General features: G+C 43.4%; 1 protein-coding gene across 1 annotated transcript; it reads left to right on the forward strand.

Annotated features, from left to right (window-relative positions):
* The first annotated feature begins 542 nt into the window (after positions 1 to 542).
* LOC101615928 (U11/U12 small nuclear ribonucleoprotein 25 kDa protein-like) lies at positions 543 to 874 on the forward strand. Its single transcript, XM_045144604.1, has one exon. It carries the CDS (start codon positions 548 to 550, stop codon positions 872 to 874), a length of 327 nt encoding a protein of 108 aa, XP_045000539.1. The 5' UTR covers positions 543 to 547.
* Positions 875 to 18580: the final 17706 nt, after the last annotated feature.

An 18580-nucleotide genomic window follows, 5' to 3' on the forward strand; every position in this document is an offset into this window, starting at 1 on the left:
AAGCAGAAGTTCAGGTTTAGCGCCTTAATGATTCTGGAAGCAGCAAAGGACAGGGGCTCGAAAGCCACAACCACCCACTCTTTATGAGAAGTATGTGACTATGGTGACCATATTTTATATACCTAAAAATATGGCCTGACAAAAGTACCAGAAACAGGGCTGGAGAGATGGCTTAGCGGTTAAGCGCTTGCCTGTGAAGCCTACAGACCCCGGTTCGAGGCTCGGTTCCCCAGGTCCCACGTTAGCCAGATGCACAAGGGGGCGCACGCATCTGGAGTTCGTTTGCAGAGGCTGGAAGCCCTGGCGCGCCCATTCTCTCTCTCTCCCTCTATCTGTCTTTCTCTCTGTGTCTGTCGCTCTCAAATAAGTAAATAAAAAATTTAAAAAAAAAAAAGTACCAGAAACATGCTTAAAAGAAAACAACAAAGACAGCGGGCAGCCCTGGAGGATGAGGAGGCTGCGGGTCGGCGGGAGGCATCCGAGGATGAGGAAGATGAAGAAGAAGCATTGCCGCACTCTGAGGCCGTGGACCCAAGAGGGTCTCGCCATGCTGGTGCAGGACCCGCTGCTCTGGGATCTCCCGATCCAGGTTACTTTGGAAGAGGTCAGTTCCCAGAGAGCACTGGAATATGGCCAAGCAATGACAGTCCGAGTATGCAAGATGGATGGGGAAGTGATGCCTGTGGTCGTCCTACAGAATGCCACCGTCCTGGACCTGAAGAAGGCCATCCAAAGATACATGCAGCTCAAGCAGGAGCATGAAGGAGGCCTTCAACACATCAGCTGCTCCTATGTGTGGTGGACATACCATCTGACTTCTGCTGGACAGAAGCTCACAGAGGATAGGAAGAAGCTCCGAGATTACAGCATCTGAAATAGGGATGAGGTTTCCTTCATCAAAAAACTGAGGCAAAAGTGAACTCCAGATAAGAACAGCTATTCTCCAGCAAGTTGAGCTTTTCCTAGCAAGACAAGCCTTCCCTTTGTCCTTATGGGAAACGATTTTTGGGGTGCCTGTATCCTGGTGTACCCAACTGGAAGTGCCCTGGTGCTCTCAGGACAAGATGAGCCTGTCCCTTGCTTTCTCATGAACTTGGTCTGAGTCTGTCCTCTCCCTAGGCCTGAAGACCTTAACCATGTGGTGGGTCCCACATGGCTATAGCCCTAGCCTAATGTATACAATAAACCTGTTTGCTTTGTATCAGGGAAAAAAAAAGAAAAGAAAACATCACTCTTGACTTGGGAATTGATTTTTCATAAACTTTAGCAAAGGAATAATATTAAATCTATGTACTTATGCATTTTAATTGGCATTTTGGAAAAGAGTAAAAACACCAATATTTGGGAATCTCCCAGGAAAACTGCATTATATGTCTCAAGACAGGAAGATTTTGTTGTTGTTTTTCTAGGTGGGGCATTGCTCTAGCCCAGGCTGGCCTGGTATACACTGTGTAGTCTCAGGCTGGCCTTGAACTCACAGCGATCCTCCTACCTTGGGTTCCTGAGTGCTGAGAGACAGAGGGAGAGAATGAACCCATCAGTGCCTCGAGTCACTGTGAATAAACTCCAGATTCATGTTATTTTGTGAATCTGGTTTTATATGGGTATTCGGGAAATGAACTCAGGTTACTAGAGAAAGTGCCTTGACTGCTGAGTCATCTCTATAGCCCAAAAGATTTTTTTTAACTTGTTATATACATAAGTCTGTGGATTTTAGAAGTATTTTTGCAACTTATGTTCCTGGGGAAATCAAATTCCTTCCCTGGATTTAGTTTCTTTGTCTGTAAAATGATAGAATTATACATATTGTTTTGTGGCTTTAAATTTTCTGAAATTCCATGATTGCCTATATTATTTCCTTTTAAACCTGCCTTCCATATTTCATTTAACAAATTGTTTCATTGGTTGGTAAATAAAAGAAGCAAGAAGGACAATCCCAAGTCTACACTGTCAACCCCTCTACTGCCAAGGTAAGACCCTGTTTCTCTGGTCATTTCTGGGTTCTGAATGGCTGGACAAGAGTTGGCAGATGACAGATACCCAATTGTCAATGAATGAATGAAACTGTAGCTTTTGTTGTCATGTATACTAAAGTTCAGCAAGTGGCATGACCCTCCCCCAGCATGTTCTGCACTTAAAGACCTGTATCATTTTTTTTAATTGTTTTTAATGACACCTTCCATGAGTATAGACAATAAACCATGACAATTCCCTCCCCTGCTCACTTTCCACTTTGCAACTCCACTCTCCATCAGATCCCCTCCCCCTCTCAATCAGTCACTCTTATTTTGAAGTCATTATCTTTTCCTCCTATTATGAGGGTCTTGTGTAGATTGTGCCATATACTGTGAGGTCATGGATATCCAGGCCATTTTGTGTCCTGGAAGAGCACGTTGTAAGAAGTCCTACCCTTCCTTCCTTTGGCTCTTACATTCTTTCCACTACTTCTTCTGCAATGGACCCTGAGCCTTGGAAGGTGTGATAGAGATGTTTCAGTGCTGAGCACTCCTCTGTCACTTCTCAGCACCATGGTGCCTTCTGAGTCATCTCAAGGTCACTGCCATCTGAAAAGGGAAGCTTCTCTAACCAAAAGTGAGAGTAACATTAATATATAGGTATGGACATTAAGAAAGTGTTTACCGGGCAGTGTGATGAGCATAATATATACAATTATGTATATACAAATATATAAAAATACCAGCAGGTGGTACACCCTTAGAGTTCATGATTTCCCCCATCACAGGTTTTCAGTACCAGGCATGTATTCCCTCCACTGGAGCAGACCTCCATCCAATAAGAGTGCAGTTGGTTTCCCCCATAGCAAACATGCCACTGTTGCACCCGTTGGCTCATTTGGCCTAGCTGGCCAAACTTAAGGCTTACAGTGTCCACTGTCATTTATCTCCACTGATGACTTCTCTCTCTCCCATACAGCTACATGAAGCATAGCTTTTTTCCAGCTTTCTGTCAGCTGGACTACAGGGGAGAGGTTTTCAGCTCAGCTGTAGCAAGATTTCTCAGTGCAGCCAAAGTATGTGGAGTCTTCAGCAAAAGGGTCATGCCATCTATTCCTTGTGGGAAACGAAGACCATTGGTGATGACCTGTAATGTTTTGGGGACATCAGGGACCTCATTGGCCAACAAGTCACTGGAAGGTATCCCATCCCTGGCACTGAAATCATTCTAGTAACAATCTATGGCTTATGGGTGAGCCATTTTTTTTAAATTAGGTTTTTATATGGCTTATTCATACCCCCTTAGATTTTGATTAACCCTCCCCATGACCCTTCCTTTACTCAATCTCTTCCCCTGAACTCACTGAGGACATTCCACCCCCAGTAATCTGTTCTTCTACTTGCATATATACAATACCATTCCCTTAAGTCCTCCCCTCCCCTCTCCTCCCTCCCTTATAGCCCTTTTCTAGCTTACTGGCCTCTGCTACTGAATTTTATTCTAACTCACACACAAGTGTAAGCATTTGTATCTAGGATCCACATATGAGAAAGAACATGTGGCGCTTGGCTTTCTGGGCTTGGGTTACCTCACTGAGTATAATCCTTTCCAGATCCATCCATTTCCCTGAAATTTTCATAATTTCATTTTTCTTAACTATTGAATAGAACTTCACTATTTAAATGTACCACATTTTCATTATCCACTCATCAGTTAAGGGACATCTAGGCTTGTTCCATTTCCTAGTTATTGTGAATAGAGCAGCAATAAACATGGATGTGCAAGTATTTCTAAGGTAGTGAGAAGAGTCCTTAGGGTATATGCCTAGGAGTGCTATAGCTAGGTCTTATGGTAAATCTATTTTTAGTTGTCTCAGGAAATTTCACACTGATTTCCATAATGGCTGTACCAGTCTACAGTCCCACCAACAGTGTAAATGGTTCCTTTTTTTCTGCATCCTCACTAGGATTTATTGACATTTGTTTTCTTGATGATAGCCATTCTGACAAGAGTGAGATGGAATCTCAAAGTAGTTTTAATTTGCATTTCCCTGATGGCTAAGGATGTAGAACTTTTTTTTTTTTTTTTTTTAGATGTTTATAGGCCATCTGTTTCTTTTGAGAACTCTCTGGCACTTTGATGATGCCCAAAAAAAACATTATAGGCCATTGCCAAGGCTCTTGTTTTCCCACCAGGAATAGACAGCAGGACCCTATTGCTGAAGATTCCACATGTTTCTGCTGCAAGGCTAATGGAGAAATCTTGCTGAAGCTGAGCTCTATTTTTAATCCAGTTGTTTGATTTCTTATTATTTAGTTTTTTGAGTTCTTTGTATATCCTGGATATTAATTCTCTTACAGATATATAGCTGGTGAAGATTTTTCTCCCTTTCTGTAGGTTGCCTCTTTGCTTTATTCATAGTGTCCATTGCTGTACAAAATCTTTGGAATTTCAAGACCCAGTGGTTGATTAGTGGTTTTATATCCTGAGCAACTGGGGTTAGAAAGTTTAGAAATTTAGAAAATTTAGAAAGTTGTTGCTTATGCCAATATATTGAAGGGTTTTCCCTACTGTTTCCTCTAGCAGTTTCAGAGTTTCAGGTCTGATATTAAAGCCTTTGTTCCATTTGGACTTGACTCTTGTGTGTGGACAGAGATAAGGATCTATTTTCATCCTTCTACATTTAGATATCCAATTTTCCCAGTACTTCTTGTTGAAGAGGCTGCCTTTTATCCAGTGAGTATTTGGGGCATTTTTATCAAAAATCCGGTGGTCACAGCTGCCTGGACTTACTTTTGGGTGTTGTATTCTGTTCCATGGATCTTTGTTTGTTTTGTGCCAATACAATACTGTTTTTGTTACTATGGCTCCGTAATATAGGTTAAAATCAGATATGGTGATACTGCCAGCCTTATTTTTGCTGCTCTAAATTGTTTTAGCTATTTTAGGTTTTGGGGCCTGTACTTTTTTAGTAGGAAGATTTTACACACACACACACACATATACATATATATATATATATATATATATATATATATATATATATATATCTGCTTTGATCTCCATTCTTGTTAAAGGCCTATTTAAATGATTTATCTGATTTTGATTTAATTTTGGGAGGTTATATAAATCTAGAAAATCAACCAGTTCTTTCAGATTTTCAAACTTAGTGGAGTATATGTTCTTAAAATATGTCCTTATTAAAAAAAAATATGTCCTTATGCTTTTCTGAATTTCTTTGGTATATGTTGTAATGGCATCTTTTTCATCTTTAATTCTATTAATTTGTGTCTCTTCTCTCCATCTTTTGGTGAGATTTGATAAGGGTTTATCAATCTTGTTTATCCTTTCAAAGAGCCAACTCTTTGTTTCATTGATTCTTTTTTAAAAAAATTATATTTTACTTTTATTTATTTATGTGTGTGCATGTGTGTGTGTGTGTGTGTGTGTGTGTGTGTGTAAGTGAGCGAGAGAGAGGGAGGGAGAGACGGAAGGAGAGAGGGTGAAAATGGGCACACCAGGGACCTTAACCACTGAAAACAAACTTCAGATACATGTGCCACCTTGTGCATCTGGCTTACATGGGTCCTGGGGAACTGAAGCTGGCTCCTTTGGCTTTGGAGGCAAGCACTTTAATTGTAAGCCATCTCTCCAGCCCCATTTCACTGATTCTTTGTAATTTTTTTTTTGGTTTGTGTTTCATTAATTTCTGCCCTAATCTTTATTATTTCTTTCCATCTATTTATTTTTGCTTTGACTTGTTTTTATTCTTCCATGGCCTTAAGGTGAAGCATTAAGTTGTTTACTTGAAACTTTTCTAATTTCTTCTTCTTCTTTTTTTTAATCCAGATGCTGCTGTTTATTTTTTGCTGGGATGACCTGTCAATTGATGAGAGTGAGGTACTGAAGTCACAATATAATTGTGTTTGGTGTTATCTGTGACCTTAATTCTTTTTAAAAAATCATTTGAGAGAGAATGGGTGTGCCAGGGCCTCTAGCCACTGCAAACATACTCCAGATGCATGTGCAACCTTGTGTACCTGGCTTACATGGGTCCTGGGGAATCAAACTTAGGTCCTTTGGCTTTGTAGGCCAGTGCCTGAACTTCTAAGTCATCTCTCCTGCCCTGTGACCTTCATTCTAATAGTGTTTCTTTGGTGAAATTGGGAGCCCCCATGTTAGGTGCATATATGTTTACAATTATAATGTCCTCCTGTTGCAGTGTTCCTCTTATTAGTATAAAGTGAACTTCTTTATCTGTCCTAATGAATATTAGTTTGAAGTCTACCCTGTCAGATATCAGGATAGTGACACCTACTTGTTTTCTAGGCCCATTTACTTGAAATACCAATTTCCATCCTTTCACTGTAAGATAGTGTCTGTCTTTTTTGAAAAGGTGAGTTTCTTGGAGGCAACAAGACAGAAGGATCCTTCTTTTTCATCCAGTCTGCAGCCTGTGTCTTTTTTATTTATTTATTTATTTATTTATTTATTTATTTATTTATTTATTTATTTGAGAGCGACAGACACAGAGAGAAACACAGACAGAGGGAGAGAGAAAGAATGGGCACTCCAGGGCTTCCAGCCTCTGCAAACAAACTCCAGATGCGTGCGCCCCCTTGTGCATCTGGCTAACATGGGACCTGGGGAACCGAGCCTCGAACCGGGGTCCTTAGGCTTCACAGGCAAGCGCTTAACCGCTAAGCCATCTCTCCAGCCCAGCCTGTGTCTTTTGGTTGGGTCATTGAGGCCACTGATTTTAAGAGTTATTATTGGAAGGTGTGCATTTATTCTTGTCATTCATATTTTGTAGTTCTTCCAGTTTTTTCCTTTATTGGCTTGCATTTACTATTATTTGAGTTTGTTTATTTTTTCCTGTTTCCTCATATGTATGCTTTCCTTTCTCTTCAGTGTGAAGGACACTTTCAAGTATTTTCTGTAGAGCTGATTTGGTCTTCATATATTTTTAGCTTGTTTTTGTTGGGTAATGTCCTTATTTCTCCATCAATTTGGCTGGATAGTTGTGCTGGATAAAGTAATCTTGGTTGACAGTTGTTGTCTTTCAGAACTTGGTATATATCATCCCAAGCCCTTCTGGGCTTTTAAAGTTTGTGGTGAGTAATCTGCTGTTATCCTGATGGGCTTGCCTTTATATGTGACTTGATTTTTCTCTAACTGCTTTCAATCTGTTTTCTTTGTTTTGGGTGTTTTGTAGTTTAATTATAATATGGCAGTGAGAGGTTCTTTTCTGATTTTGTCTGTTTTGCATTCCAAAGGCTTCCTGTATCTGTATTGGCATCAAACTCCTTATTTATTCACTTCTATGATTTTGTTAAAAATACCTACTATGTCTTTGAAGAGAAATTCTTCTTGCTCTACTATACCTGAATGTTTATGTCTGATCTCTTCAGAGTGTCCTGAATGTCTTAAAATTCAAATTCATGCCTTAGGAAGGCATGTCTTACTCTTTGTTGGACTGTATTAGATCTGCCACCTGGTCTTCTAGTTTAGATATTCTATCCTCTCCTTGATCGATTCTACTGGTGAGACTTTCTACAGAGTTTTCTATTTGACTTATTCTGCTTTTCATTTCTACTCTTACTGATTGGTATTTTTTCATTATTTGTATTTCCTTACTCATGTCTTGTATTGACATCTTATTTCATTAAGTTGGTTTCCTGTGTTCTCCTTTAGGAATTTGTTTTCTTCTTTGATTCCTTTGATTTCTTTGTGCATAGATATAATCAATTTTTAAAAAATCTTTGTCAGGCATTTCGTCGAAATCAATCTCACTGCAAGTCATTTCTGATGGATTTATAATTGTTGATGTAATTGTATTGTCTTGATTTTTTCTTGTATTATAATGTATAGATTTTTTTGCATTTTGAGTTAATTTGATGCTTGGGTTTTCTAATTATCTGAAGTATTCTTAGCCATGTAAATTTGACTTTATATATCTTCAGGGTAGTAGTGTAAGTTATCAGGTGTGGCTCTTATACTCCCAGAGTCACAGAAGAAGTGACCCTAGGTATTGACTTTGCCTGCTATTCAAGTATTCTAGTGGGCTGGCTGGAGCAAATTACTGGAAAATTCTAAAATTTAACTGAGTAATATACACATTCAATCAAAACCAGCACACAGTATTTAGCAAGAGTGGGAATTAACACAAACAGATTATCTAATAAAGTAAAAGTCCCTTAGGTTGCCCCTCATCCTTAAGTCTTTCAACTGGGTGGCTGAGATTTCTGATCTGGAATGTGTTCAAGGTCAGCCTTGGGCCAAGTAAGATGCTGCTCCCAGCAATGACAGAAGAAGAAGATAAAGAGCCCATAAATCAGGAAACATCAAAGGCAACAATAGTCAACACCAAAATACAGCTGATTTGAGAATGGTAAAGCCGACCAAGAATACATCAATCAAATCTAACACAAAGCCTGCCCTGACATGGAAGATGAGATTGGCACTTGCAGTGAAGGCCTATGTAAATGGGCTTGTATAAGCTGGCCCTGTTACCTTTTGGAATGGCTTCCGATATCACCAATGCCGAGTGCCCACCGTGGCCCCTCTCTGTTGTGCTGTGGACTCAGTTAGGCTGCTTGGGTCACTGGATCTGGTGTTTTGATCAGCTGTGGTGGATGCCATATGGCCGGGGGTGTGGGGGATTTATTGCTGCACTGGCAGATTGGGAAAGGGAGGTTGTGCATGGTGCCTGCATGTGAGTGGAAAATCTCTTCATCTGGCTTCTCTTCCTGTGTCCCTGCACTGCGCCGGGCCAGGAAGTACACAGATTGGGGCAGCCAGCACAGTGGGCTTTTGTGCTTCCTGCTTGCTAGAAGTTCTGGGTCTCTCTTGCTTTTCTGCTGTGATTGATAATTCCTTATACATCTTCATGATTTAGCAGAAGAGTGTATTTTGCTGTTTTTCTTTTACTTTTCCCCCTAGGCTGCTTTGGCTTGGCTATTATGCTGCCATCTTACCCAGATATCTCAAATAAAATACACATGTGTCATTGTATCAGAATTCTTTTTAGAGCCAGACTAGAGCAAGGTGACTACCCATGTAAGTACTCAGCTGATACAGTGAAGTAAGACAAATTAATATGCATTTCAATATAAGCAGATAGATGAAAATTGCTAAGAAAATGTGGAATTTATTTTGTCATTCATCTAGGAGCTGACATATTTTTATTTTATTCAAGGTAGGGTCTCACTGTTCCAGGCTGACCTGGAATTAACTATGTAGTCTCAGGGTGGCCTTGAACTCACAGTGATCCTTCTACCTCTGCCTCCCAAACTGACATAGTTTTTTTTTTTTTTTTACATTTTTTATTTATTTATTTGAGAGCGACAGACATAGAGAGAAAGATAGATAGAGGGAGAGAGTGAGAATGGGCGCGCCAGGGCTTCCAGCCTCTGCAAACGAACTCCAGATGCATGCGCCCCCTTGTGCATTTGGATAACGTGGGACCTGGGGAACCGAGCCTCGAACCGGGGTCCTTAGGCTTCACAGGCAAGCGCTTAACCACTAAGCCATCTCTCCAGCCCCCAAACTGACATAGTTTTAAAGTATTTTATTTATTTATTATAGAGGCAGAGAGAGAGATTGAGAATGGGGACACCAGGGCTTTTAGCCACTTCCAATGAACTTCACACACATTTCACCATCTTGTATATCTGGCTTACATAGGTACTTGGAAATCAAACCTGGGCCTACAGGCTTCACAGGCAAGCACCTTAACCACTAAATCATCTCGCCAGCCCCACTAATGTAACATGTACAATTTAATGGCTTTTGGGTGAATCTATAAAATTACTCAATCATGTCAAGAAACTAACTGTAGCACATCTCCTCAGTATAAATGGAAAGGTCTTTCCTGATAGCAGTCTCTGCTCATCCTTCTTGCTGCCCCTCTGCACCCTCCGGTCCTAGAAGCCACTAATACATCTTCCTTCTCTGCAAACATGCCCACCCTGGACACTGCATATGAAGCAGAATGGGGAAAGATTATTGTCGCACAGTTACAATAATATAACCACTCTGTGTAGGTATGCATATGTATATATCCATACACACATGTGCTTAAGGAAGTACGCCTACAAAGTAAAGTCGGTATCTTCTAGCATTTATATTTAACTTCTTTTTCCATCTTACGGCACTGACAATGTGTTCTTTCTCTACTGAAGGCTATTTTGGAATTTTAAAAGTGTTTGGTACATTTAAGGTATCGTGGGGTGCTATGAAATGTTGAGAAGGATTCACTAAATTACATTGACAAAGTTTGCTATCTCATCACAACATCTTTATTACTTTTCTCTTTTGTGCGTGTGTGTGTGTGTGTGTTCACATGTGCGGTATAGGCACACACATGGTGCAGTGCCCATGTGGAAGTCAGAGAACACACTTGAACGCGGGCCCCTGCTTTCAACTTTTTCTGAGGCAGGGTCTCTTATTCATTGCTTTGAATGCCAGGCTGGAAGCCCATGTGCTTCAGAGACTGCAATCTCCACCTCCCTTTTTTCTGCAGCAGGGCTGGGATTCCTAACCTTCACCACCATGTTGGCTCCATGTGGGTGCTGAAGATCTGAAATCTGCTTGACAATCTTGCACAGAAAGCACTTTACCCACCGAGACATCTCCCCACCCCTGGTGTTAGCTTTTAGTCTGTAGTGTCCCAACCCTTTAGAAATTATATTTCAGCTTACATAGGGTAGAATTTATAAAATGCTTTATAATTCTTCCTAGAATATATCTTGATATAGTTATATATGTAAGACATCCATTGGTTCAATGCAGTCCTTGGCTAGAATTGAATGGGGCAGGAACTCATGCAGTGTGGAAACCCAGTGCTAAATCAGCTAGCTGCTTCCAGTTTGCTCGCAAGAGTAAAGGTGGCTGATTCACAGTATCTCTATCGTTGTTACAGAGTTTATCAATATGACAAGATGTGTCAAGTTTGAGAACTAGACCAACTATCATGAGAGATGATATTCCTTAAAAACAAGAGACAGACTGAATGAATCATAACAGAGGCAACGTGTAGAAATTTCCCCTTACCTACTCCCTAGGAATTAAAAGTCCTGGAATGTGGGGGTGGGGATGGAGCAGAGAGATTGGAAGAGGGTCCTATCTCCACTGGCCACTCTCAACCCTCAGGCTGCTCCCTGTGGGAACATGCATGGCACCTTGGGGCTCCTATGAAGCCTGATCTGTTACTGAGCCAGGGCCTAACTCCTGCAGCTCCACCCTTCTTCCCTACCCAACACCAGCTCAGATCCCAAAGGCTTCCCTGGGCCCAAGCCTGAGGTTTTCAACACAGAGCAAAGTGCCCATGTGTGAATGTCCCGGGGTCACATCACAAGCAGGCTGCCAACCTGCCTTGTCATCCTCCTAGGCATGGCCATGTGAGGCCAGCTCTTCTTTCTGAAAAGGTTGACTTTTCCAGCACGGCCTTCTGTGTGCAAGGTCAGGTCTTGCATAGGCCATTTGGAGGCCCTTCTGCACATACAGAGAACACGGTGTCAAAGGATGAGATTGTCTCAGGTCTTGTTTTTGAGAGGAACATTTTTATTCCCAGGTAGAAAACAGGAAAACATAGATTGTTTGCTGAAGAAGAAAAAAAACTGAATATGGCATTCCTTGAGATAGGGTTTATATTTCTATATAAGGACCCAACTAAGGAGGACCCTCAGAGAAATGGGGCACCAGGGGTGAAGATATAAAAGACTATAACCTATGTAACATGTATGTGTGTGTGTGTTTGTGTGTGTGGTGTATTCTGGGACTGGCGAGATGGCTCAGTAGTTAAGGTGCTTGGCCATCAAAGCCTAATGACCTGGGTTCAATTCCCCAATACCTGCATAAAGCCATTTGCATTAAGTGGCGCATACATCTGGAGTTCAGTTGCAGTGTTTTGAGGCCCTGGTACACCCATATACACACATACTCTCTCAATTTCTCTGCTTGCAAATAAATAAAATAGTTTTAAAGTATTCTTATAATATTATGATTAATAAGGAAAATCCCTTGGAATGGAATCAATAATTTTGTTATTACCACCTGCCTTTCAATGTACACATCCAGAGCAAAAATAAAACACTCATCCTTTCTTGAGAGATACAGCTAAAAGTGGACTCAATCACAAGTGTGTGAGTGAACTGTGGGAACAGGCTTGGCGTGGATGTGGATGTGAGCGTACAAGTGTGCATGCATGTAGAAAGTGCGTGGTCCTGAGTTTGTTCTAACTTTGCACAGGGCTCCGGCAACTGTTGGGGGCTCTCCCCGCAGGAGTTTCTTTCTGTTTCAGGGGCTGGCAGTTCTGAGCATTGTAAAAGGGAGCTGTGGGTAGTGTAAGGGAGCAGAGGAGGGGCCCTGGCTGTGAAGGCGGGCTCCAGGTGCCCGGGAGCTGCTCACTGGATCTGGGGCTCAGCTCATGGAGTCCTCTGTTATGTTTCCACCAGAGATGCCTCCAGTTTCAGACATTTGCATAGTCTCTTCCAATTCAGTGCAGGGCACATGGAAGGGCTGATCTAGGAAGTCACCTGGCTGTGTGGACCTCAGGATGTTGCCTGAAAGCCGCATCTCCGGAAGGTAGGAGGAGGGAAGTCTGCAAAGCCATTCACATCCCTGCCTCAGACATTTCAAAACACCGCAGGCTCCTTTCATGAACTCACCTTGTGGGCCACTTAGTTCTCTCAGTGGAAAGAATCGCCCTCTTTCAAATGCTTTCTGCCGTGGTGAGGCTAGTGGCCAACTTCTTCTCTGAGATCCCTTGTCCAAGGCTGCGTAGCTCTTGCAGAGCGCAAGGACAGTCGCCCAATTGATGGCGGGGCCCACCCGCTGGGCCCTGGCCAACACTCCCAGGGAACCTGTGGCTCCTAGTTCCTGGCAGAGGAGACCTAGTGAAATCCCTAATGATGTGGTCGCCCAGCCCTGCGGATGCAGAGTGGCCTCGAGAAGGCTGGAAACCCCGTGGTGAGTGGTAAGGAGGAGGAAGGAGGGTTGGGGAACCCACTGTGGCCCTCTCTGTCTTCCTTACTCCTACTTCTTATTTTCTTATTCCTCGTTTTCCTTCCCCGGTCCTAAACAGGGTGATTTTCCCAGAACCAAGGATAATGGGTTTACTCTATACCTGTGATTGTCCTGACACTTGGGGGACACATGGAGGGCTCCCCGGGTGGCACTGGCATATCATGGATCTTGTCTGCCTTGCTTCTCTACGTGGCACATGCCAGGTGGGGTTTGCCTCCTTCCTTCCCTCCCTCCCACTCCTTCCAGAAAGCTTCCTCCCTTCCACCGGCACTCAGCAGTCACCTGTCAAGTTACCACGTGACCTGGCTCCTCACAGCTTCATGCCCTTCCGCCTACTGTTTTTTTGCCGTGTGATGCATATTTTATACTTACTTCATTTGCCGCTGAAAGAACCGGGGTTTTCTCTGTGCTGTTCACCCATTATCAGTTGTGCCTAGAAGCATGGCTGGCAGAACTCAAAATTATTTCTGGATGAATAAAAGAATTATAGGGCTGGAGAGATGGCTTAGTGGTTAAGCGCTTGCCTTTGAAGCCTAAGGACCCTGGTTCGAGGCTCGGTTCCCCAGGTCCCACGTTAGCCAGATGCACAAGGGGGCGCACGCGTCTGGAGTTCGTTTGCAGAGGCTGGAAGCCCTGGCGCGCCCATTCTCTCTCTCTCCCTCTATCTGTCTTTCTCTCTGTGTCTGTCTCTCTCAAATAAATAAATAAAAAATTTAAAAAAAAAGAATTGTAAAATTCCTAGTTATGAAAATAATCATCACGTTAACCATGGTGTCTCAGTCCATTTGGGCTGCTATCAGAATACCATAGGCCAGGTATATATATAATAACCAGCTAGAACATGTTTCTGTCTGCTCTGGTAACTGAGCAGGCCAAGGTCAAGGTGCCAGGGACTGGCTTCCTGGACAGAGCTCACAGTTGGCATCCCTCATGAGTTCTCACTTGACTAAAGGGCAAATGAGCTTTCCTCGGTTTCTTAAAAAGCCACTAATCTCAGCAGGGCATGGTGGCACATGCCTTTAATCCCAGCACTCAGGAGGCAGTAGTAAGAGGATTGCCATGAATTCAAGGCCACACTGAGACTACATAGTGAATTCCAGGCCAGCCTAGGCTAAAGTGAGACCCTACCTCAAAAAACCCAAATAAATAAATAAATAAATGGCACTATATCATTCATAAGAGTGATATCCACAAAACTTTGCCACCTTCCTATAATTCCTGGGGTCAGGTTTCAACATAAACATTCAACCTATATATCTATATCCATGAATTTCCAGTAACATTCACTTTTATGTCTCTTGACAGATGTCTCATTTTTCCATTTATCTGCTCTCTTTGGTTTTGGGTTTTTGAGATGAGGTCTTTGCTATGTAACCCATTCTGGCCTTGGACTCAGATTTTCCTATCTCAACCTCCCAAATTCTTGGATTATAGGTGTATGCCACCATACCTGGCCCCCACACACCCATCAGGAGGCACTGGCTATCTACCGAATTGTATATTCCTCTCATGCTCAGAACAAATCCTGAATATGTGGACGTCCCTAGACTGGGGTGATGCCAACTATGTGGACATTACAGCCCAAAGATTCTGGGGTCTGAGCTGGAAGGGGCCACGTGAAGCCAGCACATGGTTGGAGATGACCCTTCAGAGAGGTAGGTCATCTTGTAGCCACGCGAGGGTGCGGGGGTTGGGTGGGGAGAAGCACCCCACATTGCCGTAGAAGGACTGCTGTTCCAGCTGGGCCAGGACACCACCGACATAATCCAGTAAAAAGTGATAGTCGCAGGAGAAGCCTGAGGCAGGAAGGAGTTTCAGACCTTGAGGAGTAGAGCCGAGCGCAGCTGTGCCGAGCAGTGAGGGATGGCAAGAGAAAGCACCGTCCTTAGCTACAGTGCAGGTGTGTGCCAGGGAAGACGCAGGAGAGGCAGGCTTTGGGAGTGCAGGTGATGAACTCAGGCACGGGTACACGAAAGCGTGATGCACTGCGTGGGTGATGTACAGAGTGGGTGAAGCTGAGACGTCTCTGAGTGGAGACACACAGCCAGCTGTTTGACAGAGGACAGTCCTCGGAAAGGGTTGTGGCCTGAGAGAACTGGTTTGAGACTGTGGACTGATAAAAGGCAGATGAATTCCCTTCATCAGAACAGATCAAGGTGTAAGAAGGCCAAGGACAGAGTCTCAGGAGCACCTGGATGTGGGGTTACCACGTACGCAGCCATCTGCGTACAGGACACGAACAAGCTCATCTGGGCTGCTAGACTGTGGGCTGGCAAGTGTGCCCAGTGTGTAGGCTCTGAGCTGCAAACAGTCCACAACAACAACGGCAACAAAACAACCAAAGTAACCGCATTAAAACAGTTATGAGATTTTTCTATTGTAACTTGATTGCACATTTCTTGAGCATGAACTTGATAGTTGAAGACATCGTTGTCACAATGTCAGCAGTCACCATCGCTCTGTGCTTCGGCTCCAGGGCTGCCACAGTACACAGGTGACACTGAGGGTCCCATCCCACAAAGAACATAACCCGCTCCGAGCCCCGCGGCCTCCTGGAACCTTATGAGAACCGTGGCCTGACTCCCTGGTGACGCTTTCTGAACTCCCGGCTGTGCGGTGGCCTGCAGGCGGAGTCAAGGCTCCGGGCCTTTGGCATGCAAGGCTGATTTTCTTGACCTTCTTCTTCTTCTTCTTTTTTTTTTTTTTAAAAAAAAAAAAAAAAGGTGGGATCTGTATACTTTATTTATTTGAGAGAGAAAGGGTACACCAGGGACCCTAGCCATTGCAAACAAACTGCAGATGCATGTGCCATCTTGTGCATCTGTCTTATGTGTGTACTAGGAAAGTGAACCTGGATCCTCAAGCTTGACAGGCAAGCTCCTTAACTTCTAAGCCATCTCCCCAGCCCTGACTTCTTCTTCTTATTATTATTATTTCTGCATCTTGCTTCCATTCGAAGGCTGGGAATGGGGTGGGGCTCCCTCACAAACACTGGCTGGATCATGGTCTCTGTGCCTGGTCACTGACAAGTCCACTGGCCTCTTCTACAACCCGAGGAAAGGTAGGAGAGGGGTTTAGCTCTGGGTCACTGATCATACATTACTGATATCCAACTGGACACCTCACTCGTTCATCACCTCACACCTTGATTCCATGACATGTACCCTCTCTGTCTCTCTCCCTGAGGCCATGAGACCTTGTGCCTCACTGCATACAGCTGGCACAGGGGGCACCTGGGACCTCAGGTGAGGGTCTGATGACCCTTGCTGGCCCTCTCCTTCTATGGTGAAATGTCAACAGGCTCCTGGAGAGTCCACTCATGCATAGTCAGAGCTGCACCTGCTAAGGATGGCAGCTGTTGTTCTGCTTGGAGGACTGTGTCACACGATAGGAGCCCTCTCCTTTTTCTGTCCTGGAATGGCACCTGGGAGCTCATGCAAGCCAAGAATGTGTTCTACCACAGAGCTATCCTCCCGAAGCAGCAGACATCCAGGACGGATTGACAGAGATGAAGAAATGGACATAAGTTAGAAAAGAACTGGGTTGTATTTTTTCACACCTTTGTCTCTAGCTGTATGTCTTTTGAGTCAGTCTACATACTATCAAACATAACTCAACACAACACAACACATCAGACACAATACAACACAACACAACACAACACAACCAGGAAGTGTGGAGATGCTCAAGCCTGATGGCAACACGACCTTCCTGGAGATTCATTTCCAAGACCAGAGCCTTGGATGCGGAAGGAGGAACCCTGGAAATGGGTCGTGTGGCTCTTCTTAGTGGACACCAGCCAGGCCTGCTGAAGGAGGGGACAATTCAGCCTTGGGTCTTCGCCTCCCAAGACTCTCCAACCCAGATTTACTGAAAGGCTTGGCAGCCTGCTACAATAACCTCCATCTGGTGGGCTTCCCAACTTTTCAGTTCTCTGCTGAAACATTCTCTAATACAAATACATTTTTGGGATTAGCATTGAAATGAAAATTGGCAAAAAAAAAAAAAAAACTCTAGCAACTGAAAAGAAAAAAGATCACAGAACAGATATTCTGCTTTCTTCTTGAGAACAGTGTCACTGTTTGAGAGACGTAGAGGATTTAGGTGAATGTGTTCTTTCCACCAAGAGTGTATTTCTTTTCTGTGGATACAAATGCTTTCATTGCCATCAAAACAGTATCTCCTAGAAATGATTTGCATGCCTCTCACTGAGGGTCGGACACCTGAAAGGACTTTAGAGGCTAAGGACACATTTGAATGCACTGTAGTGGGTACTTTCTTCCGAATCAAATATACTCGTGTTTAAAACCAAACTCCTATCTTTATAACTGACTTGACTTTTACTTCCGCCCACTACCACAAAATGCAACGGAGTCTCCTTCCTAATAATATACTGTACATAATTCAGTGCTTGCATAGAGTTAAGCAAAAGAAAGTTTAGGTCAGCTCAAGTGATACAAAGAGACATCTTCTCGTTCCAAAGAAGCCCTCCCTTCCTCCTTCAAGTTCAAGAGCCCTGGGGCAGGGCTCTGAGCATGCCACTGGCAGTGAGGATGCCTGGCTCTTAACATCTCAGGCTATTTTTGTTGACTACCCTGAGGACCCTTAGAAACTTGCTCTTGAAGGGTGAGGTGGGAACCTCCATAGCCCTCCAATGGCTCCCCACCCACATTCCAACCAGGCAGGGGCAAGATGTGCACATGTGCACTGCCAATCAGGTCTGCAGTGGGCTGGACCAGAGAGGCCTGGCATGGGCACAGAACCCAGCACAAAGGGGAGGGTAGGCGGGGCGTGTGGGGGCGCTTTTCTTAGACCCCCAAGAGGGAGACACGAGAGGACAAAGAACTCACTCCCTAGCTGGTTCTCACCCTACAGCAGCTTCTCTTTCCCCAGACTTGGAAGGGTTGTTTTTTTTTTTTTTTTTTTAACTAAAACATTCTGGGATCTGGAAAAGGTTTCCAATTGTTCAAATCCCTGTGGAAAGTGCTTCACACTGTGTGTCCCGTCTCCACCCAGCTGTTGTTTATGTCCCTGGGTACTGCGCTGTCACTGTGCTTAAACATTTTGTTTGTATTTATTCTCTCTCTCTCTGTCTGTCTGTCTGTCTGTCTGTCTGTCTGTCTGTCTTTAAGGCAGTAAGTTCTTTCAAAACAGGTCCCCATTTTATTTTTCTATTTTTAACAAAGTGTGTTCCGTGAGTTAAAAGCTGGATTTACACACTATTAGACAAAACAAACAAAACCAATTTCTTAGCAGGAAACCATTACTGAAACCATCAAAACCTTAGAAATGTTCACATTCAGAAAATCTCTGGAAATAATAATTTGAGCATTCAAATAAATGGTTCAAGAGGTGGCATGGATCTACTCCCAGGAGACAGTTGGATGCTTGGGAAACCCACCCATTCTTGGGGTCTTCCTGGGGCTGTAGTGCGGAAGAGGCCTCAGTCCATTTGCCATTACAGTTGGCCCCTAGTCTCTGAAATAAAAAAATTAAATTAAAATTTTTATGAAAGTAAAAAAAAAGAGAGAGAGAGAGAGAGAGAAACAAAACTATTTTAAAAGCCTTACATCTGGGATAGGGAGATGGCTTAAAA

This window comes from Jaculus jaculus, chromosome 2 (genome assembly GCF_020740685.1).
Source record: "Jaculus jaculus isolate mJacJac1 chromosome 2, mJacJac1.mat.Y.cur, whole genome shotgun sequence".
Classification (NCBI taxonomy): Eukaryota; Metazoa; Chordata; class Mammalia; order Rodentia; family Dipodidae; genus Jaculus; species Jaculus jaculus.